General features: G+C 38.5%; 1 protein-coding gene across 3 annotated transcripts; it reads left to right on the top strand.

Moving 5' to 3' along the window:
* The first annotated feature begins 1,683 nt into the window (after window positions 1-1,683).
* On the top strand, window positions 1,684-7,875 carry LOC109060255. 3 transcript variants are annotated; one of them, XM_042721061.1, is made up of 12 exons: window positions 1,684-1,816; window positions 2,677-3,120; window positions 4,500-4,626; window positions 4,733-4,973; window positions 5,250-5,526; window positions 5,655-5,832; window positions 5,980-6,056; window positions 6,157-6,337; window positions 6,483-6,731; window positions 6,870-7,041; window positions 7,116-7,267; window positions 7,410-7,875. In XM_042721061.1, the coding sequence occupies exons 2-12, from the start codon at window positions 2,839-2,841 to the stop codon at window positions 7,586-7,588; spliced, it is 2,115 nt and encodes a 704-aa protein (XP_042576995.1). In that variant the 5' UTR covers window positions 1,684-1,816; window positions 2,677-2,838; the 3' UTR covers window positions 7,589-7,875. The 3 variants fall into 3 exon arrangements, with proteins under 3 accessions (XP_042576995.1, XP_042576996.1, XP_042576997.1); XM_042721062.1 differs by lacking the exon at window positions 1,684-1,816 and having other exon boundaries at window positions 2,061-3,120; window positions 7,116-7,242; window positions 7,410-7,585; XM_042721063.1 differs by lacking the exon at window positions 1,684-1,816 and having other exon boundaries at window positions 2,982-3,120; window positions 4,459-4,626.
* Window positions 7,876-14,862: the final 6,987 nt, after the last annotated feature.

The raw sequence follows: 14,862 nt of genomic DNA, 5'->3' as shown, positions 1-14,862 counted from the left end.
AGCAATTCAGATGTTCAGTTCCACTTTCATCAGAGGGAGCAAAAGAATTACAGTTATCATATAATTCAATAATGTTTTAACCTTATAACAATTCTTTATATCTCAGATATTTGCCTTAGGTAACAAGATTGCTGCATATTGCCAGACTCTGACCCGTGTTTTGTGTGAGTCTTTGCTCCCCTTGTGCTCTGTATGCCTCTGGTGTTTGAGTTCATTATTCACAGGTGTTTCCTATGTTGATTGTCTCAGTAGTTCCAGGTGTCCTTGGTCTTCCCCTAATCAGTTCCTGTGTATTTAAAGTGTGTTCCAGTTCCTTCTTCTTGGTCCACTGTTAAATGTCATCCTGAGTTCGTCTCCCATGGTTCATGGAATTAAGTCAAGTTAAAGTATTCTCCAGCATCTCCTTGTTCCTTTCCTGTGTATCATGACACATACTGTATACCCACACATCATGTACAATTACAGTTATTCTTCTCATTGTAGTTTTACTGATGAATGATCATATCATATTGACATCTAATTTATGCCATTGATTCAACATTTACTATGTAAAATATCATGACACTTTTTTTTACTACACAAAGTCTTGATCTATACATAAAAGTACAAGCACAGAATAATTCATTAACATATCTTTACAATAGTTATTCTAGACTGTACTTTAAACATCATTCAGCATACAAAACAATGTATTTTGAAATTACTATAAATCTTACTAATGCGATTATTAGTAGGATCAATTCTTTAATTAAAATGTATTTCATACTTTCAAGCATCTCATTTAATATTTGCTGTTACCTCTGACCCAACTTAAAAAACAGGTTTCTCATTTTGATCTCTTTAGCTACACAAAACAACAATAATAAAACTAAATAATCTTAAACCTCAGCAGGATGTCAGTATGTGCCACTCATACAGCTTTGGTTTCAAGTAAATTAAAATAGATACAGAAAGCAATTTACAAACTGAAAAGAAGTGCTGTATGTGTGTTTGAACCTAGTGTACACTGTATTCTGAAGCATTTACATTTCTCTACATCAGTTTCTTGTCGAGTCATGCCACATGCTCAAAAAGACAATTGTTCAACTTTGCAAATTAACAAAAGAAAGACAAGCATATTTTAAAAAAACCTTACGCATTTACTCTGTCAGTTATTTTTTGCAAAGCCAATTGTCTTTCACTCGCATATGCAGCTGTATTGTTTTTTTTTTTTCCATTATAATGGGCTTGAACTCCTCATAAGCCAACATTAAAACTTCTAACTCCGCTTCGGAGAAGTACACGGCATGTAACTTTTCACCCTTAGTTTCCATGGTGACTCCTGAATTCGACGTTCCATTGAAAATGCCTTTATATGTTCGCAGTGCGCGCGCATTAACTCGAGGTTATTAGCAGTAAGTTGATTAAACTAACTCGAAACAGCTGTTTTAGAACCGACATACCCTGAGTAAGCAGGTTTTGGGTTAATCAACCCAGAGTTCAGGGTTAACCTGATGGTAAATTAACTCAGCTTTCTGGAATACACCCCAGGAAAAACACAGTATAATCAGCACAAAAACAAACAAATGCAACAATAAATAAGTAACACATTTCCTATTTATTGTTGCATATATTTTTTAATTGATAATACCGGTTTCTGGATTTAAACATAACTGTTTCGCCTTTTAGAAAGAATCTTAAATACTAAATGTGCTGCACAATTCATTATTTACACTTTAGACATTTTAGCGTTTGGACGGGACTTTTATTTTGGTATTGTGATGTGACGTCATACGGCTGCGCCGCGCACCTACGTCTGTGTTTCGGTTGAAGAAAGGTTTGTGTTTTTTAACTTTCCAAGTTTTTAAATCAACGCTAGCCAGCGATGTATTTGGTTTAATTGCTATTTAATGTAAGACCGTAATGATCTATCTGACGTTAATGTGCGTTTTGTGTGAGAGGAAAGCGCGTCAGCAAATGAGTGAAAGAAAAAGCTGCTCGTAAATCATTTAAAGCGAACTGTCAGAGGGACGGAGAAGAAACATGGGGTCGTTCTCATCTGAATATAGATTACAGGTGCTCTCTCTGTGAAAATAGGTTCATTCATTATTTTCTTTGTTCTTCTATCTACATGTCACCACCATTTCTGGTCGTTAGAATGAAATTTAAAGTAGCCCTTGAATTTCATTTAGCTTTTGTAACATTTTGAATAAATAAATGAATAAAAGCCCAAGATACAGTTAATTTAATCTATGTTTGGGATGCTCTTTAATTTATGTAATGTATTATTAATATATGTTATTATAAGTATATAATTATTATTGTTGTTAGTAGTAGTATTATTATTATTAATCCTTATTTGATTTTTATGTCGTTTGTGTAAAGAACTAGTAAGTCTTCAGAACCAACTATAACTTCTAAATTCAATTTTAAAAAGTGATGGTGGAGATTTTCGGTATTGCTTTGCGAAATGTTTCACTGGTTTGAATCACTGTGACATCCTCTGTTCAAAACTGTGTAAATGCAAAAAGAACGACAAACAACTAAAAATCGATTGTAAATAAAGTCACTAAAGGGGATCTATTCTGCAAGATGCACCTTTGCATGGCGTTTGGACATAAATGTGTGTTGGCAGTGTGTGTACACAACCACCTATAATGATAAAAATCCACCCACTGCTTTTTTTAATCCCCATAGGTAATAAGCAGTGTCTCCCAACGACCTGTTTTCAGCATTGCTGCTAATGTGACGTCACATTAGCCACAGATCCCGCCCACGAAAGTTGACAGACACTGCCGTTTATACATAGAACCGTCCTGAGCGAGTTGTGCACAGTCCGCCAGTGCTGCACCGACGAGAATGCCTCCCAAGCGCTTTAGGTGTTCTGTAGCTGGATGTATGAATCCACATAGCTCTCTCCATTTACTCCCGAAATCTGAGCCGCTGAAGACGAGGTGGATTAATTTTGTTTTCAAAGAAAATGCTCCCTCAACTCTACCGAAATTCATTTATGTCTGTGCGAATCATTTTACGGACTGCTTTGTGAACGAGGGTCAGTATAAAGCAGGTTTTGCACAAAAGTTGCTCCTGAAGGACGGAGCAGTGCCAACTGTTCGTGATCCAGCTACACCTCCAGAAGACGTAAGTATCACGCGTTTGTTTTCCAAATTGCTTTTCTGAAAGAGCTTCTGTAAGGCTAATGTTGCTAAAGCTACCATTGTCTGTCTGTTTTCACTGACGCTGCCTTCACGTGCTACCACAATGATAGGAATGTGGTAGTTAAAGGGGTCATATGATGCGATTTCAAATTTTCCTTTCTCTTTGGAGTGTTACAAGCTGTTTGTGATCGCTAAAGTTGCAAAGACTAAAGTCTCAAATCCAAAGAGATATTCTTTATAAAAGTTAAGAGTCAACCTTGCCCTCCTAAAACGCCTCGTTTAAACACGCCCCAACATCTCTACGTCACTATGTGTGAAGATTTGCATAACACTGCCCAGATGTTCACGCAAAGAACGAAGGCGTAACTTTTATTCTCACTGTAGCCGCCAGCGCCATGTTGTGGAGACGCTGTGTGTTTCGTTGTGAAAGCGAAACGACTTTGTTTGGCCTTCCAAAAGAGGACACAACTAGAAATCAGTGGTTAAGTTTTATTTACAATATTGTTCCAGAACAGTCCAACCCAAATATTCAGATGTGTGCATTGCATTTTGTGGAGGACTGTTTCCTGATCTGCCGGCTGTTCTGACTCACGGCCTGTAAGTATGTTTACATATTTAAAGAATTTGCCACTGATAATTCAAATACGAGTTTTGAGCAGTGTAGAGTAGCGCTTGTTGTTTGTCGTTTCTCCGATCACAAATGCAGACATGGTTTTATGTTTACGTGGCAGGATGCAACGCATAAAAACACAGTATAAGTCATTATAATCAGTAATAATAACCCCACTGGATGCAACAAATGCCTCGTTTGTAATGGGTTTTATTGTTTTTGTCTTGTTGCGCCAGTGTTCTGACCAGGGCACGCCATAACAGTATATGTTAAGGAGCGTAACGTTTCCATCACACGCTTGAGGCATTCGGCCAATCACAAAGCACTGGATAGCTGGCCAATCAGAGCATACCTCGCTTTTCAGACTGATGAGCTTTGAAAAATCTAGCGTTTCAGAAGGCGGGGCATAGAGGAGCAACAATAATGTACAGTATGTGGATAATAATGTGTTTTTTTAACCTTGAACCACAAACATCATATGACCCCTTTAAAATTGCATATGAAAGCAATGTGAAGTCGACCGCTTGAATTTGTCAAGCTCATAAGCAAATGGAGGACTTATAAAGTTTGTGATAGCACGCAATGGCACCATGAGACCAGCTATGTTGTTATTTTTATCTGTGCGCCGTCTGTGTAATTCATAAATGCTTATTTATTATGCACAGTACAATCAGGTGACTGATTTTTAAATCAAGTATGTTTTCTGTAAAGATATCAGGCTTGTACTGACAGTGGAGTGTTTATTTGCAAAGGCCAGCACATCAGAACAGAGCAGCCAAACAAGGGATATTGCTTGCCAGACAGACGAAAAACCGCTGACCAAGTCTGTTGGTACTCAGTTATCAGTGAAGACGCTTCATGCTCACTACAGGAGAACAGGTATGTTTATGCATTACATGATACTGCTTATACAGAGGACCTATAACTGGTCTTGTTACACAATCAGTGTCACATAACACTAAGACAACTACTTTGTACATTACAGGTGTCCAGTCGACAGATAATTTTTTGGACATTGACAGTTCGTTTTCACCAGCAGCTGGTGTAACATTTATGTCCTCTGCACATATAAAGAGGCCACCAAAGAGACCTCGTGTGGAACTGGAGGAAGAGGATGACGAAAAAACCCTAATGGACACATCATCTATAGTAGCACCTGAAGAACAAGATTCTACATTTGATCCTGCAGAGACGGACACAACTTTAACGGAGACAGCAGACATGTCGTAAGTTACAAAACCGTGCATATGGTTTAGAACAAGGGTGTCGAACTCGGTTCCTTGTTGGCCACAACACTGCAGAGTTTACCTGCAATCAATATTAAATACACTTGAGCCAGCTAATCAAGTCCCGAAGGCTCATTTAAAAACTTCAGGTGTGCCGGTTGTCCCTTCTGGGTCTAAGTTTAACACCCCTGGTTCAGAAGTTTTTATTATTATTATTATATTTTGTGATTTTTGTTTTTTAATATTGCTTACCCAATACGTGTTTTTGTTTCTTAGTGCTCAAGCATCTTGTCCCATTCATAAAATCAGAAAATACATAGTGTACGAAAATTGCATTATGGAGCTGTTTGAGGTGTGCCCAGTTTGCAAGCAGAGCTGTTCTGTGCGTTCTCAAAGGATCGGAACTTTTGTACGAGTTGAACAACTCTGCCACAACTGTAAATATTCACGGAAATGGAGCAGCCAGCCAGTACAAGGCAGCACACCAGCCGGGAACCTCCATATTTCTGCTGCAGTCTATCTTTGCGGGGCTTCATTCTACAAACTAGAAAAAGTAAGTGAAATATCAAGTACATTAACAAGTTCTTATTAACTGTTTGTCTGCACACATTACCATGTAAAAGTGTATTATTTTACATTAATAATGTGCAACATCGTCTTGTCTGCTCTTTCTGTCACCAGATATGTACTATTATGAATCTGCAGCTTTTTAAGTATGATACCTTTCGGCGCCAGTCCCGATTGTACGTTGAGCCAGCTATAGTGTACAAGTGGATGCATTGGCAGAATGAGACGCTACATCGCCTGAGCGAAAGGGAAAGGGTCATCGTTGGAGGTGATATGAGGGCTGACTCACCAGGTACACAGTTATAAATAAGAAGGATGCATGGATGTTCGGGTACTTTCCTGGATAATGAAGCTGAATATACATAGACTGGTAGCATCTAACTGAACTGAAATCAATGCACACGTTGTAATAATGCTTTGTGTGATATTACTTTCAAAGGTCACTCTGTAAAGTTTGGAAGCTATACCTTGATGGACCTTCAGACCAACACCGTTGTGGACATACAACTGGTTCAGGTGGGAGAGAAGACACATCAGTATTGAAAAACAATTACATTTTGAATTACATGTTTTTCACTCTCAGATGATTGTTTTGTTCACCACTTGTTTATATCAGAGTAACGAAGTGGGAGGACGCTACCATATGGAAAAAGAAGGATTACAGAGGAGCCTTGCCCTGTTGGAAGCTCGTGGTGTTACTCTTGAGTGTATCGTAACTGACCGCCACCCACAAATACAAAAATTCCTCCGAGAACGTAACATCAACCAGTTCTATGATGTGTGGCGCATCGAAAAAGGTTTTATTTCTTATAAAACGTACACATTCAATAACATGGTTTTATAAGTAGGTGTAATACGACATTTAAGAAATTGTGATAGCAAACTCTGAGCATAACTGTATTTACTCTCAGTGGTTAAATGTGTCTATGATTTCATTTACAGGGATTGGGAGGCAACTTGAAAACATTTGCAAGTTGAAAGACTGTGAAAAATTAAGGGAATGGCTGAGAAGCATTAAAAACCACATTTACTGGACTGCAGCATCTTCAATCACTGGACCAGAAAGAGTGGCTAAATGGAGCTCGATTCTGAACCATGTCAGGGACATACACACACATGAGGATCCAAACTTTCCTGCTTGTCTACATCCTCAAAAGAGAAGCAGAGACGGAAACAAGTGGCTTGTTGCCGGTATGATACTGTGAAAAATAATACATTTTTGCAACACACCATTTACAAAATTAAGGGACTGTCAGTACAAGTATAAATAACCTACAATTAAAATAAGTATTTGTAAGTAATCCAGTTTTTTTTAATCCTTTTTCATAGGGACTCAGGCATTCTACAAGCTGGAGAAAGTCATGACAAACAAGCGGATTTTGAAGGACGTCACCAAACTGAGTCCGCATCACCAGACTTCACCTTTTGATTCGTTTCATAGCGTCATTCTACGCTTTGCCCCAAAAAATGTGGTGTTCCCATTCCTTGGAATGTTGTGCAGGTGAAGTAATCGCCATTAAAATAACTTTACAGCAGTATAGGCTGTTTTCCTGAATTGTGTCTGTGCGCTTGCAGATTATACCTGGCTGCATTGCATTATAATGAAAATGTTGGCCGTGCACAAGCAACATCATCAACAGGACGTCCACTATTCAAAGTGAACTTTCCAAAGGCCAGGAAAGGACAATGCACAGTCAAACAAGTGAAGACTAGACCGCTAACATTCAGTAACTTTATTTTTTATTTTTTATTATTATTATTATTATTATTATAAATTAAAATAGAAATTAACATTGTTATTGCACGTTTTCTTGTTAGTAAGGGTACAACAGTTTACTATTTACAAATAAATTTTGTATTATTGCACAGGGTACTTGGATGACCTGCAGGACCTAATATTTGAGCATGTTTTTGTGGACCCTGCTTCATACATGGATGAGGTACTGAAGATAGCCATACCACCAGACCTGTGTGTAGAGTATGAGTGGCCAGACAAGGAGGAGGTCATCTCCACCATGGTGTCCAGATTTAATCAACAGCTGGTCTGAAACCAACATATCTGCCCCGATCATCTGGAAACTCACGGCGAATCCTCATAACCGCATAGGCTAGAATCACGACACGTACCTGACAGCCAAGGAAACTCCAGCACCAGCTCACAAAGGAGCGATATGCCAGAAACCTGTAACGACTAAAACACAGGCACTTGGTCAATGGAGACATAAGCATTTATTTTTCATTAGTATCTTTGTTTTGCATACAAAAACAGTCTATGATTCATCTTGTACTTTCTTATATTTCTATACAGACTGTTAAATATTCAGTTGTTCATAAGCACAATCTAAGACTGCTGATGTTCTTTCTTTTGTATACAAAATGTCAAATATTCACTAGTTTGTTTACAGTTTTTGCAGAATCTGCATTTGATTACAAGCACAAAGTAAGATTCCTCCACAATTTTTTTATACAAATTGTGAAATAATCACTTGTATTTTCAGAGTATATTGTTATGACATTAATAAATATTAAGTTTGTTCTGCCATATAAGTTGCCAATTTCATGGTTGCAAATAAGAATATAGTTATGTTTTTACTTTTGTTAGGTCAGTATGTGGAGGTTGATTGTAGATGTAAATATAGTATTATCGGCCTTGCATTACAATTTTCAAACAGTATTCAGTGACACTTAAAGGGATATTTCACCCAAGATTTTTAACACAAACAGTTGCAGTCTATCAGTCTTATAATCGAAGTGGATGGGGAATCACGGCTTAAACATACAATAAAAATAAAAAAAATAAAAAATACACACAGACAAAAAAAACGAATTAAACCCTGCAGCTCATGATGATACATTTATGTGTAAAGACACAAAACGATCAGTCTGTGCAAGAAACTGAACCGTATTTATATAGTTTTTTACCTCTGATTCACGCAATGTCTGAACTGTTCTCAGGAGCAGGTGCATGAGGCATCGTCTTCTTGCTTTGCCTGCTAACTAACCATTCAACTTCCTGTTGCATTCTATGTGTGGTCACTTCTTCTACAGTCTCTTTCACTGTCCAATTCCAGTTCATACATATATGGCTGAACACCACCACTTGCAGTTTCTGACATTTTCAGTGCGTGAGAACGTTCTGTTTTGTTATTGCTGTCATGCTGGAGCACAAGCTCTAGAAGCTCCACTCTCGTCTGAAAAGGGAGGCGGGAGCACCAGCTCATTTGCATTTAAATGGACAAACACAAAAACAGTGCGTTCTGGCTCATACCCTAAATGTGGCAAAATTCAACAAGCTATATATAAAACATTATCTGTACGGTATTTTGAGCTAAAACTTGACATACACACTCTGGGGACATCAGAGACTTATTTTACATATTGTAAAAGGGGGCATAAATAGGTCCCCTTTAAAGTGTAATCTAATAAATGTAATGTACAGGTCATTCAGTACCTAAACAAATGCATATGAAGTGTCTGTATGTTTAGTGTTATTTTATTGATTTGTAGTGCTATTATTATTAATGTTATTATTTTTTTGATAATCAGGCCGTTCAGGGCCATTAAATATGGCTCTGACTGACTCCCTTACACGTGCACTGACTACTAAACTAGGGAGGTGACTGAGATGCACCCAGAGATTTAATCTGGATATATTTTTCTTTCTGCTAATTTTTTTTCTTCTTATTTTAATCATGACAGATTGTCCAAACATAGAAAAACTCCTGGTGAAGCAACTGAGATCCGTGTGACACTATTATAAAGATGGCGTTTATTAAAGAGGAGAGTGAAGAGATCAGGATTGAAGAAGTTTTCAGTCTGAAACAAGAAGATACTGAGGAAAAAATAGGTTAGTTTTCAATCTCAAATATTGAATAACCTCATTTGATATTTATTAAAATGCCAAACTCTAAAGATATGAATTATATTTTTTGAAGAGTGTATTATGAGTGTTCTTATTTAAGTGGTTTTATTTGACATAAAGATTGGTTGAGGTCACATAACCAGAAAAAAAAAATACTAATGCTACCTTCAAGTGCAGCTGAGATGTTACCTCCATTTGTTATGTCATGCATTACAGTGTTTCCCACAGACTTACACTCTGTTTGTGGTGAAATATACAGGTGCATCTCAATAAATTAGAATGTAATTGAAAAGTTAATTTATTTTCAGTAATTCAACTCAAATTGTGAAACTCGTGTATTAAATAAATTCAATGCACACAGACTGAAGTAGTTAAAGTCTTTGGTTCTTTTAATTGTGATGATTTTGGCTCACATTTAACAAAAACCCACCAACAAATCTCAACAAATGGTGATATGCCAATCAGCTAATCAACTCAAAACACCTGCAAAGGTTTCCCGAGCCTTCAAAATGGTCTCTCAGTTTGGTTCACTAGGCCAGTGGTTCCCAAACCTGTCCTGGAGGCCCCCCTGCACTGCACATTTTGTATGTCTCCCTTATCTAACACACCTGATTCCACTCATCAGCTCATTAGTAGAAGACTGCAAGAACTAAATTGGGTGTGTCTGATTAGGGAGACATACAAAATGTGCCGGGCAGGGGGGCCTCCAGGACAGGTTTGGGAACCACTGCACTAGGCTACACAATCATGGGGAAGACTGCTGATCTGACAGTTGTCCAGAAAGACAATCATTGACACCCTTCACAAGGAGGATAAGCCACAAACATTCATTGCCAAAGAAGCTGGCTGTTCACAGAGTGCTGTATCCAAGCATGTTAACAGAAAGTTAACTGGAAGGAAAAAGTGGGAAGAATAAGATGCAAAAACCAACCGAGAGAACCACAGCTTTATGAGGATTTTCAATCAAAATCGATTCAAGAATTTGAGTGAACTTCACAAGGAATGGACTGAGGCTGGGGTCAAGGCATCAAGAGCCAACACACACAGACGTGTCAAAGAAATTGGCCTACAGTTTGTTGTATTTCCTCTTGTTAAGCCACTCCTGAACCACAGACAACGTCAGAGGCGTCTTACCTGCGCTAAGGAGAAGAAGAACTGGACTGTTGCCCAGTGGTCCCAAAGTCCTCTTTTCAGATGAGAGCAAGTTTTGTATTTCATTTGGAAACCAAGGTCCTAGAGTCTGGAGGAAGGGTAGAGAAGCTCATAGCCCAAGTAGCTTAAAGTCAAGTGTTAAGTTTCCACAGTCTGTGATGATTTGGGCTGCAATGTCATCTGCTGGTGTTGGTACATTGTGTTTTTTGAAAACCAAAGTCACTGCACCCATTTACAAAGAAATTTTGGGGGCACTTCATGCTTCCTTCTGCTGACCAGCTTTTTGAAGATACTGATTTCATTTTTCCAGCAGGATTTGACACCTGCCCACACTGCCAAAAAGCACCAAAAGTTGGTTTTAAATGACCATGGTGTTGGTGAGCTTGACTGGTCAGCAAACTCACCAGACCTGAACCCCAGACAGAATCTATGGGGTATTGTCAGGAGGAAAATGAGAAACCAGAGACCAAAAAATGCAGATGAGATGAAGGCCACTGTCAAAGAAACCTGGGCTTCCATACCACCTCAGCAGTGCTGAGGTGGTATTAAACCAATCACATAGCAGATATGAGACCCTTCCTGTTTTCCTTTTAAGTGCATTGTTTCATGCTGCGTTCCAGGCAGGATTTGAGCCCGTAAATCACGACTTTAAACCACGACTCACGATTTTGTAGTGTTCCAGGCAAGTCACGCCAAACTTCCTGAGCGCAAGGAATTGTAGCTAGATTATTAATTTTATTGCAACATTATATTGTCCTAAAGTTTATTTCTCACTGTGTACCACTTGCCTAAACATCGCATCCATAGGCAATATTATCTGTAGCGGCTGCCATAGTTGTTTCGCGGGCTATGTGACATCAGAGCTCAGAACTGGGAGTACATCAATCTAGTACGAGATAACGGGTGGAAAGTTACAGGGTTGACTGCCGTTCCAGTGCACTTTCACGGGTAGAAGGTTGGAAAAACATGGGTTACGGGTTGCCTGGAACGTGGCATTATTAACATCAAATTCACATCACCACCAGCTGACAGCAAGAAGTGCAACACATACAACAGACTTTGAAATAATCCTCCTTTATTTACCCACACACTGTGTGACGATGACAGCAAAATTGATGGTTTTAATACTTTAAATGTCTAAAAAGTTTTTTTTTTGTGAAATTATCCTGGGATTAACATGTAATTGTCTTTTTTTAATTTTTTTGCCTTAGACTTGATGGCGCTGAAAGAGGAGAGTGAAGATTTGAATGAAAACGAAGAAAAAGATCTGATTGAGAAACATGATTTCGTAACTGAAGGAAAATCTTTTAGTTGTTCACTGACTGAAAAGACTTCCTTGCAAAAAACTGCTCAGAGGGCTGATACAAAAACTCATTTCATTTGCCAACAGTGTGGAAAGAGTTTCAATAAAAAAAAAAACCTTAAAGAACACATGAGAGTTCACTCTGGAGAGAGGCCTTTCACCTGCCAACAGTGTGGAAAGAGCTTTGCACGAAAAAGCAGTCTCAAAATTCACTTGAGAACTCACACTGGAGAAAAGCCATTTGCATGTAGTCAGTGTGGAAAGAGTTTCACACATAAAGAAACCTTTTATACTCACATGAGTCTTCACACTGGAGTAAGCCCTTACACCTGCAAACTCTGTGGACTAACCTTGAAACGAAAAGGAAATCTTAAGACTCACATGAGAATTCACACTGGAGAGAAGCCTTTCACGTGTGATCAGTGCAAAAAATGTTTCACACGTAAAGGAAGCCTTAACAAGCACATGAAGATTCATTTAAGAGAGAGCTGTTATATATGTCATCTGTGTAAAATGGGTTTCAAAGACATGAAACGGCTTAAAAGGCACATACTAACTCACATCGGACAGAAGCCTTTTTTGTGTCATCGATGTGGAAAGACTTTCACACATGAAGGGAACCTCAAGAGTCACATGCGAATTCACACTGGAGAGAAGCCTTTCACCTGCCAACAGTGTGGAGTCAGTTTCACTGAAAAAAGAAGCCTTACAGACCACTTGAGAGTTCACACAGGAGAGAAGCCTTTCACCTGCCAAGAGTGTGGAAATAGTTTCACTCGGAAAGGAAGCCTTAAAGTCCACATGAGAATTCACAACAGAGAGAAGCCTTTCTCCTGCCCTCTGTGTGAAAAGAGTTTCAGACATAAAAGAACCCTTGATATTCACACCAGAGTTCACACTAGAGAAAGGCCTTTTGCATGTCTTCAGTGTGAAAAGAGATACACAAAAGAAATAGATCTGGAAAGACATATGCAGTCTCATTCTAGCAAGAAATTGCCAGAATGCTCCGAGTGTGGCAAGATATTTAAAAAAAGAAGCAACTTCAAAAATCATGTGTGCCTTCACTCTGGAGAAATTAGGATACCCTTGGGTCCTTGAAAAGCATGTAAAAGCAATAAAATTCAATTTCAACAGCTGTAAGTTAGCAAAAAGTCTTAAATATCACAGTAGGGCAAAGGAGTTTTAAATGGTGGAGCACAAGTAGATGCGAGGCTAAAAAGGCAGACCTGTCTTTGATTTCTGCTTTAAAATGTTGTCATTTAAAAAAAAAATCTGAAATAAATTTGCCTTTGCATATTTACTTAAAGCAGAAAATAAACATGAATGAACATCAGAACTTATTTCATTTCAACCGTGGAAAGATGTCAATACACAACATTTTTCAAGTTTAAGTCCATCACAGTTAATCTACACTCCTGTCAGATTTGTTTGTCAGGCGAGATGGCTCATTCAGCGTAATGACTGCTCAGATAGCCTGTCAATCAAGCTCTTTGAAAACGGTCAATTGCTAGATTCAGGTGTTTAGGTAGGCAAGAAGTAATGGGGAAATGTAAATAGCTTGAAAATATTGAATTCTCCGATTGGTTAAAACCATAGACTGTATAAAAACATGGACGTAGTGTCCGTGACGTCACCCGTAGACTCCTGAAGGGCGTTTCTGAAGCTCAAAGTGTGCAGAGCAAGCCGTCTCTATCTTGGCAGTGTGTCACCGCGTGACTCTCCTAGATAATTGAAAATGGGCAATAAGGCGGGAGCTTGTTGCTGAAGCCACGCCCATCTAGCTCGACGGCAGTGTCAGTAGCGGCAATCCACCTGTCACTCAAGTGGCCACGCCCTTAATTATGCAGAACTTTAAGGCTTAATATAATTTAAACAGATGAGTAATAAAAAAAATTCACCCCCCTCACAGTTGTCATGAAGGGCAACATTAGCTATATAGATCAAGATTATTTTTTGAACCAGGCTGTAAATGTTTTTTTCTGCTGTAAAGTTGGGCATTTTAACATGGGGAGTTAATGGGACTGACACCCTTTTGCTGCCAGCCTCAAGTAAAAGTAAAAGAATAATAAAATTCCACAGGAGGCCCCAGAGTCAACGTGGAGGGCTGTAAATTCAGACATTCTGTCATTTGATGCCACAACTAGCTCCTAACTCCTAAAAACTCTAAAACAAAGGAACTTCGTCCCAGACAAGGAAAGTCCCTTCTAACATTGTCAAATTTAGGCTGTTAACCAAGTCAAATGGTCGAAAAACAAAACAGCACATCATGACTCTCACAAGGAAGGTCTCTAGTTTACCTCACCAAGACTCAGACTCCCTCTCAAGAACTTTGGACCATTTCCTAACAGGACTGAATCCCTCACCACTCTCAGAATGGCACAGATACTGGGTTTACATTTGTAAAATTCATAAGCTCATTCCAGAATTATGCTAAGAAGACCAAACATCCTTCCACTACATATCTCCATATCACGTCTATAATCCATATGTTCAACAATTATGTTTAATCCAAGGTTATTAATGCCATTATGAATAACTACTGAATAGTTTATAGGTTTAACCCTTAAAAGCATACCTCGGGTCTTTGGCGACCCAGGATGCAATTGGTTCCCTCTCCCTCCTTCGTTTTTTTTTTTTTAAAGTTAGACCTCAATTTTCTTAATATTCCTAAATATAGTAAATAGTAAATATTGACTTACAATGAGAATGATAGTTTTGAGAATATGGTTGAGATAATATAAATGAGCTAGATGCTGAATGTGCTGAAGAAATACGCTCTAACGATGATAGTGATGGTAAAATCATCTGCTCAGATTGAACCTTTCTAATTTTCAAAAAGTAACGAAATATGCTTTATTTTATTATTTTGTAATTTTCAGGAGAGGCTTACTGTGCGTTCACACCGCCAGATTGTGTAGAGTCAGAGTGGCCAGAAGTCATTTATTTTGAGTGTGAGTGGCCAGAAGTCATTGGTTTTGAGTGTGTTGGGGGTTGGGGGAGTGGAT

Source organism: Cyprinus carpio, chromosome B3, assembly GCF_018340385.1.
Source record: "Cyprinus carpio isolate SPL01 chromosome B3, ASM1834038v1, whole genome shotgun sequence".
Lineage (NCBI taxonomy): Eukaryota > Metazoa > Chordata > Actinopteri > Cypriniformes > Cyprinidae > Cyprinus > Cyprinus carpio.
Note: the sequence above shows the minus strand (reverse complement) of the source record. Positions and strands in the feature narration are given on the sequence as shown.

Coding starts and splice junctions, on each gene's coding strand:
- LOC109060255 (XM_042721061.1), top strand. CDS start 2,839: ATGCCTCCCAAGCGCTTTAGGTGTTCTGTAGCTGGATGTATGAATCCA. Junction 5,833..5,979: donor TATGAGGGCTGACTCACCAG/GTACACAGTTAT, acceptor TTACTTTCAAAG/GTCACTCTGTAAAGTTTGGA. Junction 7,268..7,409: donor GACTAGACCGCTAACATTCA/GTAACTTTATTT, acceptor ATTATTGCACAG/GGTACTTGGATGACCTGCAG.